This window comes from Cyprinus carpio, chromosome B17, assembly GCF_018340385.1.
Source record: "Cyprinus carpio isolate SPL01 chromosome B17, ASM1834038v1, whole genome shotgun sequence".
Lineage (NCBI taxonomy): Eukaryota > Metazoa > Chordata > Actinopteri > Cypriniformes > Cyprinidae > Cyprinus > Cyprinus carpio.
Genome location: NC_056613.1, coordinates 6,137,346 through 6,160,660, shown reverse-complemented (window position 1 = coordinate 6,160,660; position 23,315 = coordinate 6,137,346). Strand labels below are relative to the sequence as shown.

General features: G+C 35.2%; 2 protein-coding genes and 1 pseudogene across 3 annotated transcripts; 2 read left to right on the top strand and 1 right to left on the bottom strand.

Annotated features, from left to right (window-relative positions):
* Positions 1-268: 268 nt before the first annotated feature.
* LOC109092431 (protein FAM177A1-like) lies at positions 269-3,754 on the top strand. Its single transcript, XM_042743349.1, has 5 exons — positions 269-426; positions 772-951; positions 1,926-1,992; positions 2,073-2,170; positions 2,316-3,754. The coding sequence occupies exons 1-5, from the start codon at positions 358-360 to the stop codon at positions 2,514-2,516; spliced, it is 615 nt and encodes a 204-aa protein (XP_042599283.1). The 5' UTR covers positions 269-357; the 3' UTR covers positions 2,517-3,754.
* On the bottom strand, positions 3,626-8,132 carry LOC109092432 (annotated as a pseudogene).
* On the top strand, positions 8,111-23,261 carry prorp (protein only RNase P catalytic subunit). 2 transcript variants are annotated; one of them, XM_042743345.1, is made up of 8 exons: positions 8,129-8,231; positions 8,718-9,551; positions 9,685-9,732; positions 9,825-9,957; positions 17,749-17,856; positions 21,333-21,481; positions 22,800-22,995; positions 23,070-23,261. In XM_042743345.1, exons 2-8 carry the CDS (start codon positions 8,842-8,844, stop codon positions 23,199-23,201), a joined length of 1,476 nt encoding a protein of 491 aa, XP_042599279.1. In that variant the 5' UTR covers positions 8,129-8,231; positions 8,718-8,841; the 3' UTR covers positions 23,202-23,261. The 2 variants fall into 2 exon arrangements, with proteins under 2 accessions (XP_018961783.1, XP_042599279.1); XM_019106238.2 differs by having other exon boundaries at positions 8,111-9,551.
* The last annotated feature ends 54 nt before the right edge of the window (positions 23,262-23,315 follow it).

Here is a 23,315-nt window from a genome sequence, read left to right as displayed (position 1 = left end):
CATAATTATTGTACTACTAAAACTACAAAATGAGAGGACCTCACATGTTTGAAACTATTAAAACAAACTGAAATCCATTTACAAAATTTAATTCAGACCTCTGCATCAGCTCACATTCAACAGACTAGAGTCAGCTTGAATAAAAAATAACTTTCTATATGAATTTGTAAATATCCTTTATAAGTCTTCTGTAAAATTGTCTGCGTTTTAACGAGTTAATTACGATTTAATGAATTAGAATAGAATTAGTTCTATTCTAATAATCTATTTAAGTAGAAATTGTTTACATGTGACGTCACTTCCTGGTTGACGCTGCGGAAGCGCTCGAAGAAAGCAACAGAAAGGACTGAAGAAGACATGGCTGAACTGTCGCTGTACCTCACAAACGTTAACGTGTCTCTGGGGCAAACTATGGACACGGAAAAGGTAAATTAATTTTTAAATATAATAAGTGAGGTCATGGAATTACATGCTTTGTTTTGTTGTAGACAACAGTCGAGGATTCTACTTCCTTGTTCGTTACATCTTAGTCTAGCGATTAAACAAGTTTGATAATATGTAATTTATATAATATTAATGATATAATAATAAGATTTACGGAAGTCTATTTATCTAGTTTAATTTACACAATGATAGTGTAATATAATATTAAGATCTTGTAATGTAGTTTATATAGGCCTGTCTACCTCTCTGTAACAGTGTGTAATGTTCTTGGTAAATTAAATATTTATTTATTTATTTATTTATTTATTTATTTTTTGACTGGTTTAGAGTTCAACAGTGGTGAAGGAGTTTGAAAATGTGGAACTTGGAGATCTGGGCAAAAAGAAGCCAAAGATTCCTCGCAGAACAATCTACTTTGCCTCTGGTGAAACCATGGAAGAGTACAGCACAGATGAAGAGGAGGAAGAAGAACCAGAGAAAGCGAAGACTTTAAGTACAGTGGATACGGTGAGTTGCATCAAATCGTTAAATATAAGTGTTGTTTCAGTCGTTTCGTTTTAACCAGTTTAATCCCAAAATTTTCCCAGACTTGAAAATATCCAAATTGTGTGTCATTAGTAACTCTTTGAAATAATCAATAATTATTTTTTGACATTTTTTTTGGAAAAGTGTGTGAAAAATTGTGTTTTATGTTCGGTGGGATAATGTGTGTACTGAAATAACATATTTCTGCAGTCATAAATATGGTTAGATATTTTATCCCAGCTATTTTAAACTGTTTGATCACATTCTAGGGTTACTATTATGCAGAAAAAATAATAAGAAAAAAAAACTTATGCAACATTGATAGGAACACAGATAAAAATAAATAAATAAATAAAATATATATATATAATAAAATGTTTATATTAATGCTTAGAGTATTACCACATCATTACTTCTAACAATAGATTTTTTTAATTTAGTGCAATATTTTGCAATATCAACATATTACAACATCTTACACCATCAACCACAATCAAATTCAAATAGATAAACACTGTTAACCAACCTTACACCAACCGATAACAACAGAGACCATCAACATGTTTACTCATTCTATGACCACACTCAACAAAACTAAAAATATATGTGAATGCATGTATTAATACTAGACACCCTAAAGAACATGTGTACCAAAAATCTTTGTCATATATTAATATTAAGACACTTTACTAGCCTTTAGTTTTGGAGCTTTGATGCAGCCATCATCTTCTCAAGTTGCAAACAGGAAATATGCTGCTCTGGTCATGTGACAATTTGCACTAATCATGTAAAACTGCACATATTTAATTGAGACCCTTTATTTTTCCCATATTTGCAGGAAGTACACTAGTAAGGTTGTTAGAGCTTTATAAATGAAAACCTTTTTACGGTCCAATTGTGGGATTAAACAAGTTAATAATCTGAACATCGTAGTAACTTTGTATCTCTGATTATAGTCAAAGTTGACCTGGGGTCCATACGTCTGGTTCCAAATGTGGAGAGTGGCTACCTCGACCATCTCAGGTAATGAAACTCTTTCCAGCCTGTGACATTTAATCATACAAAAACAGTCCAGAATTAACATTTCAACCCAAATATTTCAGTCTGTGACTATCTTGGAGAGAAAATGGCCTCACTGCTGGGAATCACGACGCCAAAATACCAGTATGCAATTGATGAGTACTACAGGATTAAGAAAGAGGTTTGCACACCGCTATTATAATTCTACAGCCTTCATTTATTAGCTGATATTCTCAAAAGTAGCATGTACAATTACTATTGTGCTTGCTTTGAGAGATTCTGAGCAGCATTCACATTGTGAGATCCTAATACTGTGTAATCCACAGGAGGAGGAAGAAGAGCAGGAGAACCGTCTCTCTGAGGAGGCAGAACGGCGTTTTGAGGAGCAGCACAATCAGGACGGCCAGCAGCCAAAGATCGAGCAACCAGAAGGAACTGCTTCTTTTGTGAACGTGACCTTTGAACTGGAGCAGGAATCACATGCTTCATCTGATGCTAATAAAGTGCCTGCCCCCATTCCCTCCTAAAATACTGTTTAGTTGATTGAGCATATTAGATGGTTTTTACCATATTAACCTTAGATGTGAGGAGTGCTAGGTTTCTTTTTTGGAGGGGAAGTTTACACGAAGTTAAACATGAAGGTAACGTTGTTTATGCATAGCTCACAATGGTTCTGCTTTTAATGCAGAACTGTTTAATAATCCTTTTACAAGCCATACATAAAACTATGGAAGCTTATTTCTGGCATGGAATAAAAATGTAAAAAGTAATTGTGAATTTACTTTACAAATCTGACTTTTTCTCTGAATTTTGCAGTTCTCTTTTTTTTTTTTTTTGACAATTTTTAGACACCTAACCTAAATTTAAAGAAAAAAGAAAACCTCACAACTGCAAGATATAAACTAGCAATTCTGAGAAAAAAGTCAGAATTTGAAAGATTAAAAAGTCACAATTAGCAACCAATCGGAGTGCCCTAGCAGCCGTTTAGCAAGACCTATATCTCTGCATCAGAACATTGTGACATGGGACTTGGCTCTTTTGACTCATGTTAGCAAGCAAGACTTCCAACATGCTACACATGCCAGCAGTAAATAACTATATGTTATTAGCGATTAGTCATGTGTTAAAACATACAAATTCTAATTGTTAAATTATAAAAAGTTTTGCCACGTTGAGCACCACTCCCATTTCCTTCAGAAAATGTACATATTTTTTATTCTGTGGTGGAAATAATGTTCCTTATAAAACCATATATATCCATATAAAACCTCTGAGTCACTACAACAATTCATTGTTACCTGAAATAGCCTAAGCTAAACACTATAACAACTGCATGGATTACCAATCTTTTACAATGCTGTATAATGGGAGTACTTATAATACTTAGACATTTCTATGTTACTGGTGATGCTAGGAGTTGTCAGATGGGAATATTCCCTCTTTCTTAAGTCAGCGTTTTCAGAGCTGACAACATTCAAGAAGTTATTTTTGTAACCAAATATTCTTTTTATGTGAATCCATTATTTTTGGCATGCATGTAAATGTGTGCTTTACCCATGAGATTTGAGTTCAATTTGTCCACCCATCTGACACGCACAGAAAAAAGCATTTCATTTGGAGAGTGTGTAATTTATTGTGTACAATAATTTTGTATTATGTAGGTGAAAACACACCTACCTTTCTATAATGTAGGTGAAAAAATACAGTTTGTTTTGTACATATTACTTAATAAACAGCTCAATATACAAATGAGCTATTCTGTGAATTCCTCTTGGCTAAAGTTTTTTTTCCTCGTTCAGAGTAGCTCAATTGGTCCAATAGCACAACTTGATTTGGCAACGTAATGATGTTGTGTGTCATCTAAATCAGCTGTCATCAGCCACCAGCACCTCTCTGTTCTCGTAAGTCCAGAAGCCATTGAGGTCGATGAGGATGCTAGTGACGGTATCACCCTGACCGCTGTCTACCAGGTCCTGTAGTGTGATCTTAGACGGATCTTTAGGTTTTACCATAAAAGATTTCATCCTGTAGACACAGAATTTTGATCACCATTTTATGACCCAAAACACCCACTTCCCTACATGTTAATAGATTGCTTTTTACTATATAAAGGCCATTTACCTTAACATCCTGAAAGGAAACTGGCTCCTGCCCATGGATTTTCATTTGTTTCTGAATGGCCTGATATCACAGATGAATAGGTTCATTTTTGCTTAGTGCAAATATATAAAATACATATTTATAAAAAGCAAAAATGTATTTTTGCTTGACTTCAAAAATGTTTATTTACCCTTAAGAAGTAGTTGAGGGCAAATACACTGAGATAGCCTTTGTTTGCCATGTCTAATAGTTTGATTATATAATGGAGGGCCACAGGCTCTTTCCTGTTCTCTAGAGCCAGCACAAAGTCTAGAGAGGTCTTATAGTCCTAAATGGGGGTGTTAAAAAATCATTACATATTGCATGGTTAAGTTTTTAGATACTGAAATTCCATGCATATAAGAATATTATATGCCTATTTTCAGTGGCAAATGTCTGCTTGGATGTATTCAAGTGAAGTCTTTTTCCAGAGTAACATCATAACATTCATTTTTTTATATATTGAAAGTCAAAAGTACACAAAGGTTTAAAATTTAGATTTAAAGATTTTTTTTTTAAAGAAATTAATCATAGTTTCCACAAAATTATTAAGCAGCAAAACAGCAAGATAACAATTTTCAACACTGATAATAAGAAATGTTTCTTGTTTCCGAAAATTCAGCTTTCTCATCACTGGAATGGATAACACTTTAAAATATTAAAACAGTTAAAATATCAAAATATTAACACAGAAAACATTAATTATATTAAATTATAATATTATTTCCCAATTTTTACAGTATTTTTAATCAAATAAATGCAGCCTTAGTGAGCATAAGAGACTTTGAAAAGACTTTGTACATGTATATCTGGAAACAGGACATGTACTCAGGTATCCCTGCCCACAAAACTATCATTTGGACAGCAGACAACTTTTCAGGGATTTTCTCTCATCTAACTCTTAGTCTAATGCAAATGATTAATTAAGACAGAGGGTTATACCATTTCACCATCATAGGTTAAGCATTCCTGGTAGACACAGTCTAGGAAAACACCAGATAGAGTTCCTTTGCCATATCAAGACAGCTCTTCCTTACTGAGCATCCCATTATGGTCCTTATAAAGTTGAGGTACTGACCTGTAAACAGGAGATATGACGATGAACATATGAGATTTAACTTCTATAACACTGATTAAGTGTGTTTTGCAGGCATACCATAAACTCAAAGAGCAGAAGGTGCAGAGAACCAGTTAGACTCCTGACTCTCTTTGGACAGCTCCTCGTCTCGAAGCTATAAATGAATACATCGGATTAGCACAATGTCCCAAATGCTGTTCTTTTGAACTTTTTATTAATCCAAAATATCTCAAAATTTTCACAAAAATATTAAGCAACCGTTTTCAACATTGCAGCAAATGAGCAGAATGATTTCTGAAGGATCTTTAAAAACTTTTTCAAGGTAGTGTGTATATAGATATTCTTATATTAGTAATAAAGATTCACTTGACTGAGAATCTATATGCTACCTCAAGTAGGTCATCCAAGAAACTGCAAGCCAGAATGTCCTGAATTTTTATCTTCCCTGCAGAGCAAGTACAAAACATTGGAATGATTCTGGAATGCAGGGTAAAATCTAAATAATGTCTGCAGGTGCTCTGACGTAAATTAAAAGGCAAACTGTAACAGCACAACCACAGGAGAATTACCAGTATGCAGAGGATCAAGGAAGAAGAAGAACTTGTGAACCGCAGTGCAAACATAAAACGAATAGAAATGCCATCTAGTTAAGGGAGTGTGGGAATTAACTCTAGAATGTAGTTCTCCAAATCCTGCAGAACGTTCAACAACACATCTTTACTCCTAAGAAGATCAATACTGTGATTTTTACTGTGTTTCTGAGGGTAAAATGTGATTCCTTACAGACTCACGGAGATAACCCTGACCTGCTACATCATAAAGACTCGAACCAATCCTGGTCTGGTGCAGCCACACTGCCAGAGAAGAAACGCAGAGCAACATGTGATCTACACATCTCAGAGTCATTTAAAAGAACTCAAAGACTCATAATTAACTTACATCATAAGATGAGAATGCAATACCTTTTCTCATGACATAGTTGAAGAACTGCATAATTGATATCCTCCCATATGGATCATTATGAAGTAGTTTGGCGTAGACTTGGGCGGTGAAGAAAAGCCTGACGGGGTGTAATGATCGTGAAACAAACATCTCAGTGAGTCATGAGCACTGTTCACCTACGAATCACACTGACTTAGAATACAGTTATCAGCCTGTCATACTCATGGTTTCGAGTGACAATCATTGATCACTATACAATTTTCTGTGATGCACGCACTTGCATTTGCCACCTGCTTTTTCTCCAACCTTTAGGAAACTCTCATAACTGATCATGGCTTCGTCAGCGCTCGTGGGCGGCACTTGATGCATATCGAGAAGAAACCAAAGGTTCTATAGAAAGAAAAAAACATTTAAAATACATTTAATAACTTAACTAAAGCAGATAATGAATGTTAACCTTGGGACACCAGCCCAATAAAATGCTCTCTTACTTGTAACTCTTCATTGTCCAGTAGTTCCCGGCTTTCCTCTGGAGAAACACTGCCCTCGATTCTTCTCTGAGCTTCTGCAGCAAGACTTCATCTTCTGCAGGAAGCTGATATGAAATATTGGAGGGTTAAGATTAAGAAGGCAATACGTACGCCAGTGTTCAAAAGTTTGGGGTCGGCAAGATTATTTTTTAAAGAAATTAATACTTCTGTTAAGCGAGGATGCATTAAAGTGATCAAAAGTGACAGAAGAGACATTTATAATGTTAAAAAAGAAAAGAAAAAAAGCTGTTCATTTGAACTTTCCATTCATCACAGAATCCTAAAAAAATTTCCAAAAAATATTAAGCAGCACAACTGTTTTCAAAAGTGATGATAAGAAATGTTTCTCGAGCAGCAAATCAGCATATTAGAATGATTTCTGAAGGATCATGTGACACTGATAGCTGATAAATGACATTTTAAGAGTTTTTCAGCTCACCCTGTAGTAGAAGCGTGGGATGTGTTTAAATGAGTCATCTTCTCCTTTTTCACCTCCTTTCCATTCACTATAATACTTAGTGAACAATTCAGTTTCCTCTGCTCTCTTCTCCTCATCTGTTCAATACAAAGAAAGATTTTACCACACATTATGATTATTCACACTGTACAGACCTCCTCCATAGTTTACTATTCACAGTAAAATCATTAGCAAAACCATAGATGGCTCCTCACCACCATTTCTACTGTATGCAATACTTTTTCATGTCTCCATTATTTACGGTCTTAATATATTAGTTAAAATACTAACGCTTCAAATGTTTTACTACGATTTTACATATGAAAATCATATTAGCCGAGTTTTCATTTAGCACAATATTACAATTAAATACATCATTTATAAAGTCAAGCTTAATTGTCTAATCTTGACCAAAGGATAATTGTTAAGTCTGGTATACCCTTTAGAAATACTTCTATAATTACAGCACAATTATTAATTATATTAATTTTTCATCAGATTTTGTATAACAGGAACTACACAACAAACTATTATATTTGTTGTAACTAATCCCTAATCTCTAAACGTTAGCCCCCTAATATAAAATATTTAGTATAGTCTAAATCTACAATATTTCCATTAAATGTAATGTTTACCACAGTTAGTGTTACTATAGTAAAACCACGGTATTTTCTTAAGCGATTTTGAATGCTTTCTAGCGTGATTATACCACCTGATAGGTAGATTTAAGTACAAAACTACACATTTTATGTTATTTAAAACATCGCTCCTTGATCTTGTTAAAAATCTCTATAACTCCTGATTAGCTAAGATTCATTCATTGTTTCACATAGGCTAGTCTTTCCCGCGGTAAATCTTTCCAATGTGCGGTTTTATTGTTTGCCATTATTAACTTTATTTGATCATAATATATTTTAAACTAACAAAATTAAGACCAATTATTGACCAATTGTAGTATGTTTGAGAACTGTTTACATCTCTGACCTAAAGGCGCACGAGTGACGTAATCAAAGAGCGACTACTCGAGAGAAGATGGCTTCTCGCTTTGGCATGCACTTGCCTTCTGGTTAGATTCACGAACTTTTGACCAGATCCTGTAAGTTATATGTTCTTGTTTAAATTAGCGACGATTGCATTGACAAAACTGGGTTTAAAATAAACCTATGAGATATCTTAGTGGGTCTAAGGAACTCACGAATACTTGTGCTTTAAATACAAAAGGACAATTCTTAAGAGAATAAATAGCTGAATATTATTTAAATCTATTAATTCTAGATATAAGTACTATTAAATATATCTCTTTAAAGTTAGTGTGTATTATTGTATGTGGGTTGAACATTAAAAGAGACCTTAATTCGCAAAGCATTGAGATTTTGAGACAGAATTAGTTATTTAATATACATATTACATAAAGGGAAATGGGATCTCTTGTTGTGTCAAAATCAAGGACTTGCATAAAGCATCTCTGCACATCATGGGATGTCAACCGTTTGTATCTCAGGCCTGCTTTGGCTTGTTTACAACAACACAACATTATGCATGCTGTCCGGTTTATCATAAACCAACAAACACTATATTACAGCACAAAAGGAGACAAACAAACACACAGCCGAGTTTCCAAAGAAAAAGGGTTCACTCCCAGAACGAGGCCTGCATTCCCCAATTCAGTATTTACTGCTGGAACGGCCAAAAGAACTGCTGAATATATGAAAAAGAGAGCTGGGGCGGATACAGAAGAGCTGGCAAATAACACACCCACGAGAGGAAGAGGATCTGTGAAAGTTGCCCTTCCTAATCATCCGCTGACCACATCCGAATGGGCAAAGCTCAAAGAGAGCTCCTCCAAACCTGAACGCTTTGAGATGCAAACGATGGAAGGACTGCTGGCCACTAATGCAGACATCAACATCGCCAAATCTCTCTTGGTCTACGTGGTTCAGGACAAAGGCACCCTTTCCTATGAACTCCTTTTGAGATATCTCACGCTGTGTGTCACAGGTGGACACCACTCAGAGGTGTTTGACACTTATGGCATCATGAGAACTTGCTTTAAAACTCTTGACTCTGGAGCCTCGTCCCTGTTTATTAAAGGCTTCAGTCAAACTGAACGCTGGAGGGAGGCGCTTGTGGTGCTGGAGGGGATGAAAAAGGCCCTCCTGCCGTCTCCTCGTAACTATAGTGATGCCATCGCTGGGGCGGCGCTTCATGGTGACGCTGAGACGAGCTGGATGCTGTACGATGAGCTCCTGGATCTGGGTCTCGTACCTAATCAGGACACCTGGCAGTGCCTGTTTCAGAGCGGCATCACTCAGCGAGGACAGGAGGACAAGCTCTTTTCTGTTCTGTCATATATGAGAGATAATCAGATCTACCCAGAGGAGCCGCTGATTCAAACTATCAAAGCTTGGTTTGAGAGGTAAATGTAAAATATAAGTACATAAATTAAAATATTAAATTTTTTATTACATCATATAAATGTAAATAATTAGCTATTTATTCCATTATTGCAAATATTTAATTTAAATGCTTTATTTTCTCCATCTGCACAGTTTCCCGGATCAGAAATGGAGTGGGAGGTTCTCATACGTGGCCCCCAGGTACCAATTTCAATCTTCAGTTTTTGTTAAAAATATTGTCCGTATAGACTATTGTTAATTGATTATTGGTGTGGAAATATCTTGTGTTTTAGTGGAGAGTGCGAAAATTGCAAGGCATCGCTTGAATCCATTCAACTGACTGAGGAAGAGTATGCTGAGCTGAAGGACAAAGTGATGAAGAAAGTGATAGAAGGAAGTGACGTCTTCAAGAAAACCACCCCAGAGGTCTGTCTCCAACATTATAGCCGCCTTTTACCAGAGTAGATTTACCAAAGTTAATGATAACTAGATACTGTACAAACACAATATATTATTTTAATTGTGAAAAAATGTTATAATATATGTTTTAATAAATATCAATAACTATTAGCAGATTTTTTTTTAGCATAAAATATATAGGTAAAAATTGATAGCCTGAATGCACTGTAAGTCGCTTTGGATAAAAGCGTCTGCTAAATGCATACTAATCTTTATACAAAATAAAATAAAAATTCCTAAAACTAAATTAATCAAAACACAAAAAATCTTTATACAAAATATTTTTTAATCTTTTTGATTCCCTGGTGAAGTGTGACCTGGGTGCATTTTATGAAATTCACCTTTATAGTTTGAAGTTTGTATAAAAGGTTTGGATAAAAGCATCTGCTAAATGATTAAAGGTAAATGTAAGTTTAGTGAGGCTTTATTATGTAGTTCATGTAGTATCTCTCCACTAGATGGCGATAGCGTCCTATACACCCTCTATTCACATTTCTACATGACTGATTAAACATGTTATATACATGTTACATGTGTTATATATAACCTAACTTTCAAATGCCTTTAATTCGTGTTTAAACAAACTAAAACAGACTAAAAACTAAAGCTATTTTCTGCGTTGCACCAAATAGGCCGCAACGTCATGATAGACAAGTTGGGTAGCCGTCCAGAATTAGAAGATGTTCCATGCAGTTTTGAGCTCTGTTTTAAATGGAGTCTTCCCCTGAATTAGATGATGTTGTTGTCCGGAGGGCTGCTTTTTTCAGGCCTTGGGGTCTATAGATGTCAAAAGCATGTGATCCTGTCTAGTTCCACATTTAGATATGATGCAGGGGCTTTCCAACACATGTTCCTTCATGTGTCTGTCCGGTCCCCGTTTAGAAAGCTCATGAATGCAGTCCAACCGAAGACACAAGGTCACAAGGCAAGCAGCTCCTCTGAAATTCCATTTCCCAGAGAGAACAGGCGTGTTTGTTTGCAAACACCGTTCTCACGGTTAGGAAACACATTCAGTTTCCAAGCACTGTTTCAGAAAGGGACATTTTTATACAGTACATCTTGGAAAAACAGAGTACTCAGTATAGCCATAAAGAGTCTCTAATTTGGTCGTGCACATGATTGATGCGGAGACGTGTGTACTGCCTATGTGCTTTTTGCTGTCGTTAAACGCAACACAATGGGCTTTCACATTTCAGCCCTCAAAAGCCTCTCACATGAGTGACCCTGGAAAGTCCCTGCTTGCCTGCCTGCCTGTCTGTCTGCAGCGATGCATGGGCTCCAGCCCCCCGCCATCGCTGCAGCAGTGCCTTATGAAGTGAAACCAGTGCAAGACAGTTCAAACACCCCCAGTCAAAACTCTGCAGAAGCATTTGAAAACCCCTAGATGATCATTTTGCCTTTAAAGGGAAAAAAATGTGGTGCTTTTGGGTGGTTCACGTGACTTGCCAAGCTATGACAACTGTGTCCTGCTGTGTGACATGCTATACTTCATCAAAAACTAATTGATAAACCTTTAAAATATTGCATAGTTATTATACATGACCTAATAGTAATTGTGAGATTACATAGAATATTTGTGCTTTTAAACAAGAAAAAAAAGGGTAATGCTTTATAATAACTGCACATTATGAATCATTAGTTAAGCATTAGTAAATAGTCAATTCATCCTTTATAAAGCATTGTTCCAACATTAATAGCCATTAGTAAGCAGTTTATAAATACAGTTATAAATGTTTTGTTCTTGAGCATATCTATAATGTTTAATAATTGTATTTTCATTCTTTATTAATGATCAGTTTATCATTTCTAAATTATTACATTATTTACAAACCAGTTATTAAGGAGTTGTCAGTGGGTGGTTCATGAGATAATTAAGAAAGTGTAAGTAAATGATTATTAAAATATTTAAATGTACATATATAAATTTTATTATTTAGACACATGATAATAGTTACTCAGTGTGTTAAAGTGCTCCTATTATGGATTTTTCAAAATTACCGTTCATGTAGTGTGTAACACAGCTCTAAGTGAATGAAAACATCCTGCAAAGTTTTAAATCTAAAAGTGCACCGTGTAAAGTTATTGTCTTTCAAAAGAAAGAGTCGACTCAGAGTCATGAAAACGAGTCGTTTTTAAAATGACTCTTTAGCTGTTTCAAGGTGATGTCAAACTGAAACATTAGCATATTTATGCCCACCCACTTTTTGTGCGTGCAGACCCGGGAAAACTTGAACCTCTCCTCCGTCAAATACAGTAGCGGATTCCTGTGGAGAAGACGCTGTACGCTGCACTGTGAAGGGAAATCCGTTAGGGTACAGTTAGGGTATGTCAAAAAAATCCCAACTCATTTTTTCCTCCAACTCCAAAATCATCCGACATCGCTGCAGAAGCACCGACCCAGTGTTTACAAAGTGAACGTGCACTCTTTCCAAAAAAAAAGAAAAATAAATAAATTTAAACAACGATGAAGGACGATTTTGAAGTTGGAGGAGAAAAGTGGTGGGGGTTTTAAGACATACCCTGTCTTGAACCGTTGTACACAGAGTATGCATGCGCATCGTGGAGCTAGACAAGATGAGCAAAAAGAATAATTTTTTTTAAGAAAATGACCGATCGCTGCATGCAGTAGACCAATCATGACAGACTGGGTCACCACAGTTTAGCGTCACGCAAAGGAGGGGTTTGGAAAAATTAATCATTAAATGAATCATTTAGGAGTCATTGAGCAAAAAGGAAAAAATAAATGCATGTTTTAAGATAATGAAAGTGTTTTTTGACCTTGCATGCATGTCAACCTGTTGTTGGGGACTCCCAAAACCAAAACCTTTCATTAACCATAATAGGGGCACTTTAATAACTGCTTTATTGACACATATTCCTGCTGTAATACATGATGAAGTCAGTTTGTTATAAAACATTTAGTAGTTGCCAGCCATCTATTTTTGTGAGCTAAAGTGAGGACTGTTTATACCTTTTAAAGCATTCACAAAGGAGATTTAAAGGATCATTTATCTTCCAAACAGAATATATGTAAATTGTTAGTTTTCAAATAAAACCTTTTAAACAGTTATATTTGTCAATATATATATATATATATATATATATATATATATATATATATATATATATATATATATATTGGTTATTAAATTGTTAGTTTTCAAATAAAACCTTTTAAACAGTTATATTTGTCAGTGGATTTTAAATGTGGCCAAGGTGTTTAGTTAATGCACTGTATGGTTATTAACACATTCCGAAATCAGAAAGTAAGTATAATATCCAGACAAGCATATCAACCATTAGCATTAGTTTCCATACAGTGGCCTGCAGTTTTTAGGTCAAGTGTGAGCTTGGGGGAGCCTATTTTTCCCGTTTCAAAAACAGCAAGCTTGTAATAAGCAAAAGTACAGGACTTGCAGATGCCTTTTCATTAATGTCTGCCGTGGGGCATGGTATGGTTTACACTTACTCTAATTCATCGAATTTCTTTGTTCTCTGTCAATTTTGTGTGTGGCTGCCTTTCATTTTATTGGAATTTCATGCATGCTTTGAACGAAACAGAACAGGTAATTTTTTTTAAAATGATTCAAGTAAAAGCTTGCAAGTGTGTTAATAATCACTCAAGGCTGATGGAGCTGGTTTTAATTGTCATGGGCTATTGTGTATGTTCCAAAAAAAAAAAAAACCAGACTGTGATCACTATGAAATCTGGATTAAACTTATTTTGAATGTGCGTGTCCGACACACACCCATTTTGTAGGTACACTGAGTTCTGCAGGGCGAGCTGGTACCGCATGCACGTGACCTCTCGACACCAGTGGGGAATCCCCGGTGTTCCTGTTCCCACTCAACATAACCTCTCCATGGCCACGAGAGGATGCGGAGCGAAACAAAAACACAATAAAAACGCACTTATAATGCTAGATCTTTGTCATCAGCACGTAGTTAAAACCAGGTGAAAATGCACATTTTAATAAAAATCACCAAAAAACTGAAAACACTAACAACACTCAATGCTGCAGAACTCAATGCTGCAAGATATGAACAACTGATCCCCAACCGCTAACCCCCATCAAAACCAAAAAGGAATTCCCCAAATATCCAGCCCCCTTCCCCCTCTCTGTCCATGGCGCTCACCCCTCCCCCAGTCATGCATCCTCTCACCCACTAGCTATTTAACACACACTTAACAGAATTTTTAGCATGCAAAGTAGCTGCACTTATTCGTTTTTGGTCTCTGGTTTTCACACGTGGGTTGCAATCATCTGTTTTTGCATATTAGTGTTTTGGAGCAGCGGAAATTGGAATTTTAGAAGAAGAAATTCTCACGCTTTAGGCAGAACAGAAAGTGCTGGTTTCCAGCCACCTGGCTGTCCAGGAATACTTGAACACAGCTTTGTGTGTATTAAACAGAAGCTCGTGAATTAGCTGTTGGCCTTATCTTCACCACATTGTTGTTGTTGTTTCCTCAACTTTGAGGAAGAACTTGCAAAGTCTTCAGTTTGCTCAAAACAGTAGCAAATTAGTTTTTTTTTCCTCCATTACAAAACTTCATGTTTGAATATCTTTAATTTATTGGAGAACTGTAATTTTGGAAACTTTGCTTGACTGCATTTCAATGCATAATACATTTCTTTTTACTCCACTACATTTCAGAAGAAATGTACTATTGCTCGTTATTTAGAAGTGAAGAAAATGAAAATGACATGTGATTTGAGATGAATCATTCTTTTGAATCATTGTGCTTGTTGAACAGGTTTACGGATTCCACAGAATGATTCATTTGTGAATTAGATGGATCTGATTCAGCGTTATTTTAGAGTTATTTACACACTGCAAATTATTCATTAAAACACAATTATCTATACATTTTAAATGCTATTTCAGTCTTTTTACCTCACAATTTGATGTTTAATTCAGTGTTACTTGCCATTTCTTTGGAATTATTGTGAAATCTACTAGCAATCATTTTGAAAATCATTTCAAAATCATACTATTCATAAATATTTTGAATTATTTTTACATTTTCAGTATTAATTTAAGTTTACGTTTTAGCAATATTGTTATGTGCATATGTCATGTTTTCATCATTCTACTTTAGGTTTAATTTATATTTAGGTTTAATTTATCTTTATATTATAATTTATTTGAGTAATGTTAGTACTTCAACTTATTTTATTTCAGTAAGTTGCCAACTGTTTCAGTGATTCTATCAGAGCAAATCTTGAGTTAAGAATTCGCTTCAATTCACTCAGCTGATACAGAGTTAGATATTGAAATTAATATGCAACCTTATTAACATTAATGCTTGCTTAATTGTGAATTATATGTCTGCATCCACAAACCTTTTTTTTTGGGAGGGACTAAATTAATGTCTGGCTAGTACTTTTACTTATGTAATATTTCATCAGGGTAAATGTATATTAATTCAGTATTTGTGTACTTTGTTCAGCACTGATGAACTCTAGGCATGAGTGTGCATGACTTAGCTATCACACTTTGCTATGAAGATAAAGTTAATAAATCAAAAGCCATTTGCTGCTCTGAGGCTCGAGGACAGACAGGTGAGGGAGTGACCTGGGCCCTAATCCAGCTGGAAATTCCCTTGTTTTGTTTACATGTTGTGCCAAGGACAGTTCGGGAGGTATTTCAACCTCTTCTTAAACAACAACAACAAAGAAAGAGGAAGTTCTAGCTTTTTTTGGCCCTGCTATTCAAGGGGCCCATATGCTCTTGTGTTATTCAGCTAAACACAACCTGATCACGCTTTTGAAGGTGTGGTCAAGTTCTGTTTGAAGCTCTATTGTATGCCGGTAACAAATGCTTAAATATCCCTTAAGACAGATTGGAAAAGTCAAACATTTTTTAACTGTCCTGGGAGGAATTCAATTCAGTTCAACAATAGTTGTTTTTGTACAATGCTCTGACAAAAAGAACGTAGTATGTTCACTTCTTGGCCAATACTTGCCAGACTATCTGTGAACACACTGCTTTATCTCTCAGTTGCATGTTTTGCCCTTATACTTCCTGTACATTCATGTCTGCACATATCTCAGCTCTTTACTTCATCTGATATGTAGAGTTTCGTGAGTTTCAGGCAGGATCACTACAATGACATATCTGTTTGCTATAAATGTCACCCGCCGGGCCTCATGATTTTTCTTAAACAATTTTTTTTAAAGGTAAAATTTGTAATTTCTGTGTACTAGCATCACTGAACGGAAATGCAAAATAATTATTTTTTCCTCAGCCGTTCAAGAAAGCTAAAATCCTAATTTAATGTATGTAACCCTCCTTTGCTTGCTTTGATAGTCTTTTAATATATTTTTTATATACTATTGACATTTATTAATATTTTGAATAAACTTTTATTCTTATATTTTTTAGTAATTTTTGTGCTTTTAATTTTTATTAGTTTTTAAAAAATATTTAGATTTAATTTTTTTTAGTTTAGTTTTATTTAATATTTTATTCATTTTAAAATTTAGATGTAATTTTAGTACTTCAACTGAAATTTACTTGTTTAAATGTTATTGAATGTGCTTAAAACATTTTTTTCCACACAACATTTGTAATTTCCATTTAAAGTGCCCCATTATGGATTTTTGAAAATTACCTTTCATGCAGCGTGTAACACAACTCTAAGTGAATGAAAACATTCTGCAAAGTTTTAAATCTGAAAGTGCACCGTGTATAAAGTTATAATTTTCTCTCAAAAAAAAAAGTCGACTCTGAATCATTAAAACGAGTTGTTTTTAAAACGAATCCCAAGCCGTTTCATATTGACTTCAACATGAAACATTAGCATATTGCCCGCCCACTTGTTGGTATTTTTGCATTGGTCTGAATGAAAATGCAAATTTATTCTTTGCCACTAGATGCCGCTTCTGGAGCGGTTAAATAGCAGTTTCCCCGGTAACACTGTACACAAAGCAGCGCTCACAAATGCCTCTTTATCAGCCATTATAGGCATGATGAAATGAAAATGAGACCAATCGGACCAATCACCGCAGATTAACGTCATGCAAAGGAGGGGTTTGGAAAAAAATTAATCATTGAGTGAATCATTTGAGAGTCATTGAGCAAGTAAGGTAAAAATAAATGGATATTATGAGACAATGAAAGTGTTTTTTTGAACTTGCATGCATGTCAACCTGTTGTTGGGGACTCCCAAAACCAAAATATGAACCTTTCATTACCCATAATAGGGACGCTTTAAGTGTAAGTTTGTCATCTAATATTTATGTTTTATTTTAGATATTTTATAGACATGTTTTTTAATAGTTGTAGTTAACAATACCAACGCTGGTTTGATATCAATTCTGTCCATTCTAAGAACTAACTGTAATGTTTTTAGCTGTCCTTCCTGTCTTGTGCAACACTGGTTGCTTTTCTCTTGTGCAATGTGCTGCACAACACCAGAGTGAGGAAATTTACATAGAAAACCCCCATACAATCGGGCAACCGTCTGTTCCTTTAGGTGAAAAAAACTGAAGGACGGTTACTAGAGTGCATGATGTTGTGTCTTCGCTGCCTTTTTTTTTTTTTTTTTTTGCATGGAGTTTTAAACTCTGACTAGTTTTAGCACCAGAACACCATGGAAATACAGCAATGTTTGACTATATATCTACATTGCACTGCAAAATTGTAATTATTTTTGCAATGCATATTGTCTACACCCAATTTATTGCACCCATTTGACAATAAATTAACTGTATCACCATTTGAGAATAACACGCTTGTTTGTTTTCCGTACAGGAGCTTGAAAGCTTTAAGAGGTTCGTGAAGCAGAGACCTCCCTTTGATATTGTCATTGACGGTCTTAATGTGGCTAACACAACACCCAAAGCCACCCACTCTGAGACGGTAAGTGATGGTAACTTCACTGCTTGGACGTTCCAAGACACTGCTTTGTCTGTGACCTTTTTCTTTTGTCTAGACAGTCAACCTACTCTGATTTAAAGCTGCAAAAAATATGTTTGTTTACCTTCATGCTATAGTGTTCAACTAGTCATATTCTAAAAAAAAAAAAAAAAAAAGACAAAAAAAAACATTAAAACAGAAATGAGTGGCAGAGTTTCCACCAGGGGGCAATGCTAAACATGGTTAATTTTAATTCAGCAGAGCAGGTTTAGGGAACAGGCCCAATTTCTCATAGTTTCCAACCCCAAAGACCCTCAAACACATGAAACCCACAGTTACTCAAATGAAAAATAAGGGAAAGTTCAGTGTCCATGTACACAGAACGTGTTACTCATCCTCCCTCCTACAAGGTGGTGTCAGTCCCAGACAGAAGTGGCTTTACATTTGGTTATGCTCCATTATAATAGTTCCTAAGGGATTTTTTGCCAACAAATAGGCTAATATTTTTAGATAAGTACCCACACCCGCCACCCATTAACCGACAACCAATGACTTTCAATGGCCTAGGAACATTGAGCAATGATTCTGTCATCATTTACTCACCCTCCACTTATTCCAAACCTGTATGAGTTTTTTTCATCTGTTGAGCACAAAACAATATATTTTAAAGTTCTTTTGAAACTCTTACAGGTAAGTAAATGATGACAGAGTTTTCATTTTTGGATGAACTATCCCTTTAAGGCAAGATACCACAAGTAAATAAGCAAAACATTTTAACTTCCATTTTATAGTCTAAATAAACTGTTTAGACTACAAAGAGCATTTTGTTCAATGGGAAGCTTCTCCAAAAGAACCATTTGAAAACTTTTATTTGTAAGAGCATAAATCACCATACTTTCCCAGTCAGGTTATCACAGTACGTTCAGACAGAGGCTTTGAATTACAAGCTTCTTGAAACTTTTTCAAACTTTTTGTTTCATTTTGTTGACATATTGTAGTTTTTACAGAGGGGATTTTGGATATCTATTTTTATTATTCTGTAAATCAGAAAATTATGGAAGCCTGTTTCCACCAGTGATTATAAAAGAAAAAAGAAAAAGTTTTTCATCTAACTTTTTTCGCACAACTTCGAGTTTACATTTTAAAACAATGTCGCATAATACAAACTCGCAATTCTGAGGAAAAAAGTCAAAATTGTAAGTTATAAACTCACAGTTCTGAGAAAAGTCAGAATTTAGAGTTTATATCTTGCAATTCTGACTTTATAACACGCAGTTGAGAGTTTACATCTCTCAATTCTGAGAAAAAAGTCTGAATTGTGAGATGTAAGCTCACAACTGAGAGAAAAAAAATCAGAATTGTGTGATGATAACTTGCAATTACTTTTTTTTTTTTTATTCAGGGCCTTCAATAGACAGCAAACACTGTCAACAGCTAGAAAAAAATCACCATGTTTTTAAGAAATAAAATGTATATTATAAATCATGACACATGAACAATTTCCTCTGTAAAATCCTTCAGAATATACCGTTGATAGGAATAAAACTAGTACATCTGCTGTAAATAAGTGCTACAGAAGTGGAGATTTCTGGGTTGGTGCATGAGAAGAAACTCATTTAAAGTATACGGCCTTTAAACACAATGTATTGCAATTGTAATAAAATTAACACTTAAATGTGTATTTAACACATTTTCTTTCCACTAGACTAAGAGAGAACAAATTATGGAAGCAAAATAGCCCAAAATCAAAAAATAGACCAGTGCATTAAAAAACAATTGATTTATTTTTATGCCTGTAGTATCTTGCTTCAACAGATATAAAACTTAATTGTTCACTTGACATTAAACTACAAATTCTGATGTAACACAGATTCCCTTGACCTTCGACCAGATCCTTTTTCTTTCTGCCCACTCATCCATGGCTTCCATCTGAACGTCACACAGTCACACTTTATTAACACAGACGCTCCCCATAGCAATTGTACACGGAGGCAGGGGATTTTACATTCATTTTGCTATGACTAACCCTGTATTTTAAGTCAGACATGTGCTTTTGTGGTCAAGTTTATTTTTGGTGGTAACATTTACCCTTATTTCCTCGCTAACTGGCGCATTCATTGACATACTAGTATTAACCGGATTTGTCTGCACACAGTCTGAGCAGGGTGTGAAAAGGAAGTGAAATGAAGTGAATTTGTGGCCAAAGTAGGCCTATATGATTTGTTTACAGGCTAAGTAACCAAACTGTATGCAAGAAAGTGATAATAAATTTACAAGACTAACATGCTGGAAGGAAGTGCATCTCTTTATCTAGAAATTCTAAAGCAAAGGTGACAATAGGCAGAGGTTAAGGGTGGATTATAAAACAGGGTGCTACGGTATACAGTGAGTACGGTGCTTTCCAGAGTGAAACAGCCCATCCGTGGCTCACCGTTCACTTCCTTATCATGAATTAGCAGATAATGATCACACCTGCAATTCCACATTTAGCACTTCCTCGTGACTGAAATAGCAAAATGCAGGATACAAGCTAAACTGAAATTCATTGGGACTCACTTTGCATATTCAAACTGTAGATGACATTACAGTAATTTTTGTGAGGAATATATTTAGAAAGTTAATACAATGCAGCTGGTTTATGCAGTAGTGTTATGCATGCATATGTGCATGTACACACACACACACACACACACTCATATAGCATTTATTTTTTAAATGGATTCTTTTTGTATGTGCATGTATATATACTGTTATTACAACTAAAAAATATATACAGTTTAATTTTATATTATTTAATGTAATACGTAATATTAAAAATATAATTACTTCAAATGTCATTATTATTATTATGCACTACTGTTCTAGCTTGTCTACTCATTTACATATTGTCAATATAAAAAAAATCTATCTAAAAATGAAATGTTAATTAATCAGTTAACTTCCTGGTGCTTGTAGAATTTAACTTCCTGGTGTAATAGAATTGTGTAACTACTGGAAGTAAAAGTGAGAAAAACAAATACCTACACACTATATTAAACATAATTAGGCCTGTCTTATGAATAGTTCATGCAAGTGTTAAATAAGAACATCTACATACAAAGACTGTTGGATATTTTTAGCAAGCAGTTGTAACCTTTACTGCCTGCACTTTGTATAGGGGGGATTGGAAAAACAACTTCCTGTGTAATCAGGAAACTCCCCCTCTTGGTGTGTGCGTAAGTGGGTGGTACAGAAGTAGGTTAAAACAATGTGAGCGAGAATAATTTCCCTACAGCTGACCTGCTAAAGGTCCCAAATTCATCTGTAATGCCAAGGGAAATTCCTCCAAAAAAGTCATGGGTTGCAGCTCATTTCATAGAGAACAATCTGAATGAACTGAGGTCTCTCATTCATTAAAGAAATCATGAATGACCTCATTCATGTCTAATAGCTAAATAGAAATGGTAAAAGGTCACAGAGAGTGTGAATTATCTCCGCAGTTGCTGGCCGTCGTGTCGGAGCTGGAACAGCAGGGTCTGAACATCCTGGTCCTTGGCAGGAAGCACATGCTACAACCTTCCCGGAACTGGGACAGACAAAACATGAACAAGATCAAACAGAAAGCCCACTGCTTCTTCACCGAGAACATGTTAGTATGACCCTCAATTATGTACCTCACACACTGTTCCAAAACCTAATGAGCTGTCTACATAGGCTGCATTTTAAGGGATCACAGGGATCCCGATTAAAACACGAAGGCTGTACTAAAACATCGGTGACTTGATTATGCTGTCTTTTATGGTCAAATTAGGTGCTTTGTGGAGACAACAATCCCATAATGCATTGTGGCCAGTTTGGTATTGATGAAAATAGTTTAATCTGCAATATATTTCTTACTTTTATGCTAATTAGACTATCATAATATATGTTTAGCAACAAAATAACATCCCACTCTATCAATTTTGCATTTGTCAGCTACTGGACAGAGGTCTGGAATAATTAAGATTTGTATGTTTTTAAAACAAGTCTCTTATGGTCACCAAGGCTGCTTTTATTTGATCAAAAATACAGTAAAAAATGTAATATTATTACAAAATAAAAGAACTGTTTTCTGTTTGAATATATATTTTAAAATATAATTTATTCCAGTGATTACTCTAGTCTTCAGTGTCACATTCAAATATGCTATTCATTCAAATTTACTGCTTTGGACACATGTATTATCAATGTTGAAAATGTTTTTGCTGCTTAATATTTTGTGGAAACCCATGATATACTACCAATCAAATTTAAGTAGGAATGAAAAAATAAATAAATACTTTTATTCAGTATGGATGCATTGATCAAAAGTGACAGTAAAGACATTCATAATGCTACAAAATATTTCTATTTTAAACAAATGCTGTTCTTTTTCAAAAGATCCTGAAAAAAATAAGGTTTCCACAAAAATATTAAGCAGCAAAAGGTTTTCAACATTGATAATAAGAACCATTAATAATTGAGCACAATTTATAACAACTGAACACAGATTCAGCATATTAGAATGATTTCTGAAGAATCGCGTGAGACAGGAATAAATTAAAATAAATAAAATGAATTACCTTCAAACTGAAAATTCTTATAAATTGTATTATTTCACATTACTGATTTTACTGTATTTTGATTACTGTATTTTTATTGTATCTTGGTGAGCATAAGAGACTTATTTCAGAAACATTTAAAATCCTAACATTGTGTGTGAGTGTGTGTGTGTGTGTGTGTGTGTGTGTGTGTGTGTGTGTGTGTGTGTGTGTGTGTGTGTGTGTGTGTGTGTGTGTTTTGTAACGGTTTTGTAATGTGTTAGTGATGCATGTACCGATCCCTTCCCTTCTCTGAGCAAGTCCATATAAACACATAATGATTTCATTCACCAAGTATGAAAGGTATTTTCGATAGAGTGCGCTGATTTTCTTGGATGGCTGCCACAGATCTGAGGACGACCCGTTTCTGCTGTATGCTGCTTTGCACTCTGGCGTTCACTGTAACTTTCTTAGTCGTGATCTGATGAGAGATCACAAAGCCTGCTTGTCAGACAGCACAACCAGACGTCTCTTCTTCAAGTGGCAACGTGGCCATCAGCTGGTGATCAGTCATTACGTCCCAGGAAAAAGAGTTCGATTTCAGGTAGGTTTATGAATGGAGAGATCTTATATAATCAAGATTATTAGGATGACTGTTGGCTTTACTCTGTTTTTCAGAGGACCCCGGCTTATGACACCATCGTTCAGACGTCTGGCAGCTCCTGGCACATTCCTTATGATGAGAATAGAGGAGATAGAGCCACATATGAAGTTCCTCAGAAATGGCTCTGCCTCACTCAAGAATATTGAGCCTGGAGTTACTACTAGTGTCCTTGCTGAGAAATATCAAATAAATAATGCTTTGCAAAACGTCAAATTGTGTTTCCTCTACCGCTTGTGTGTGTGTGTGTGTGTGTGTGTGTG

Excerpts from the sequence above, each read along its gene's own strand:
- LOC109092431 (XM_042743349.1), top strand. The coding sequence starts at position 358 with ATGGCTGAACTGTCGCTGTACCTCACAAACGTTAACGTGTCTCTGGGG. Across the intron at positions 427-771 it reads AAACTATGGACACGGAAAAG|AGTTCAACAGTGGTGAAGGA; the intron begins GTAAATTAATTT and ends TGACTGGTTTAG. Across the intron at positions 2,171-2,315 it reads ACTACAGGATTAAGAAAGAG|GAGGAGGAAGAAGAGCAGGA; the intron begins GTTTGCACACCG and ends TGTAATCCACAG.
- prorp (XM_019106238.2), top strand. The coding sequence starts at position 8,554 with ATGGGATCTCTTGTTGTGTCAAAATCAAGGACTTGCATAAAGCATCTC. Across the intron at positions 9,958-17,748 it reads TCAAGAAAACCACCCCAGAG|GAGCTTGAAAGCTTTAAGAG; the intron begins GTCTGTCTCCAA and ends TTTTCCGTACAG. Across the intron at positions 21,482-22,799 it reads TGCTTCTTCACCGAGAACAT|ATCTGAGGACGACCCGTTTC; the intron begins GTTAGTATGACC and ends TGGCTGCCACAG.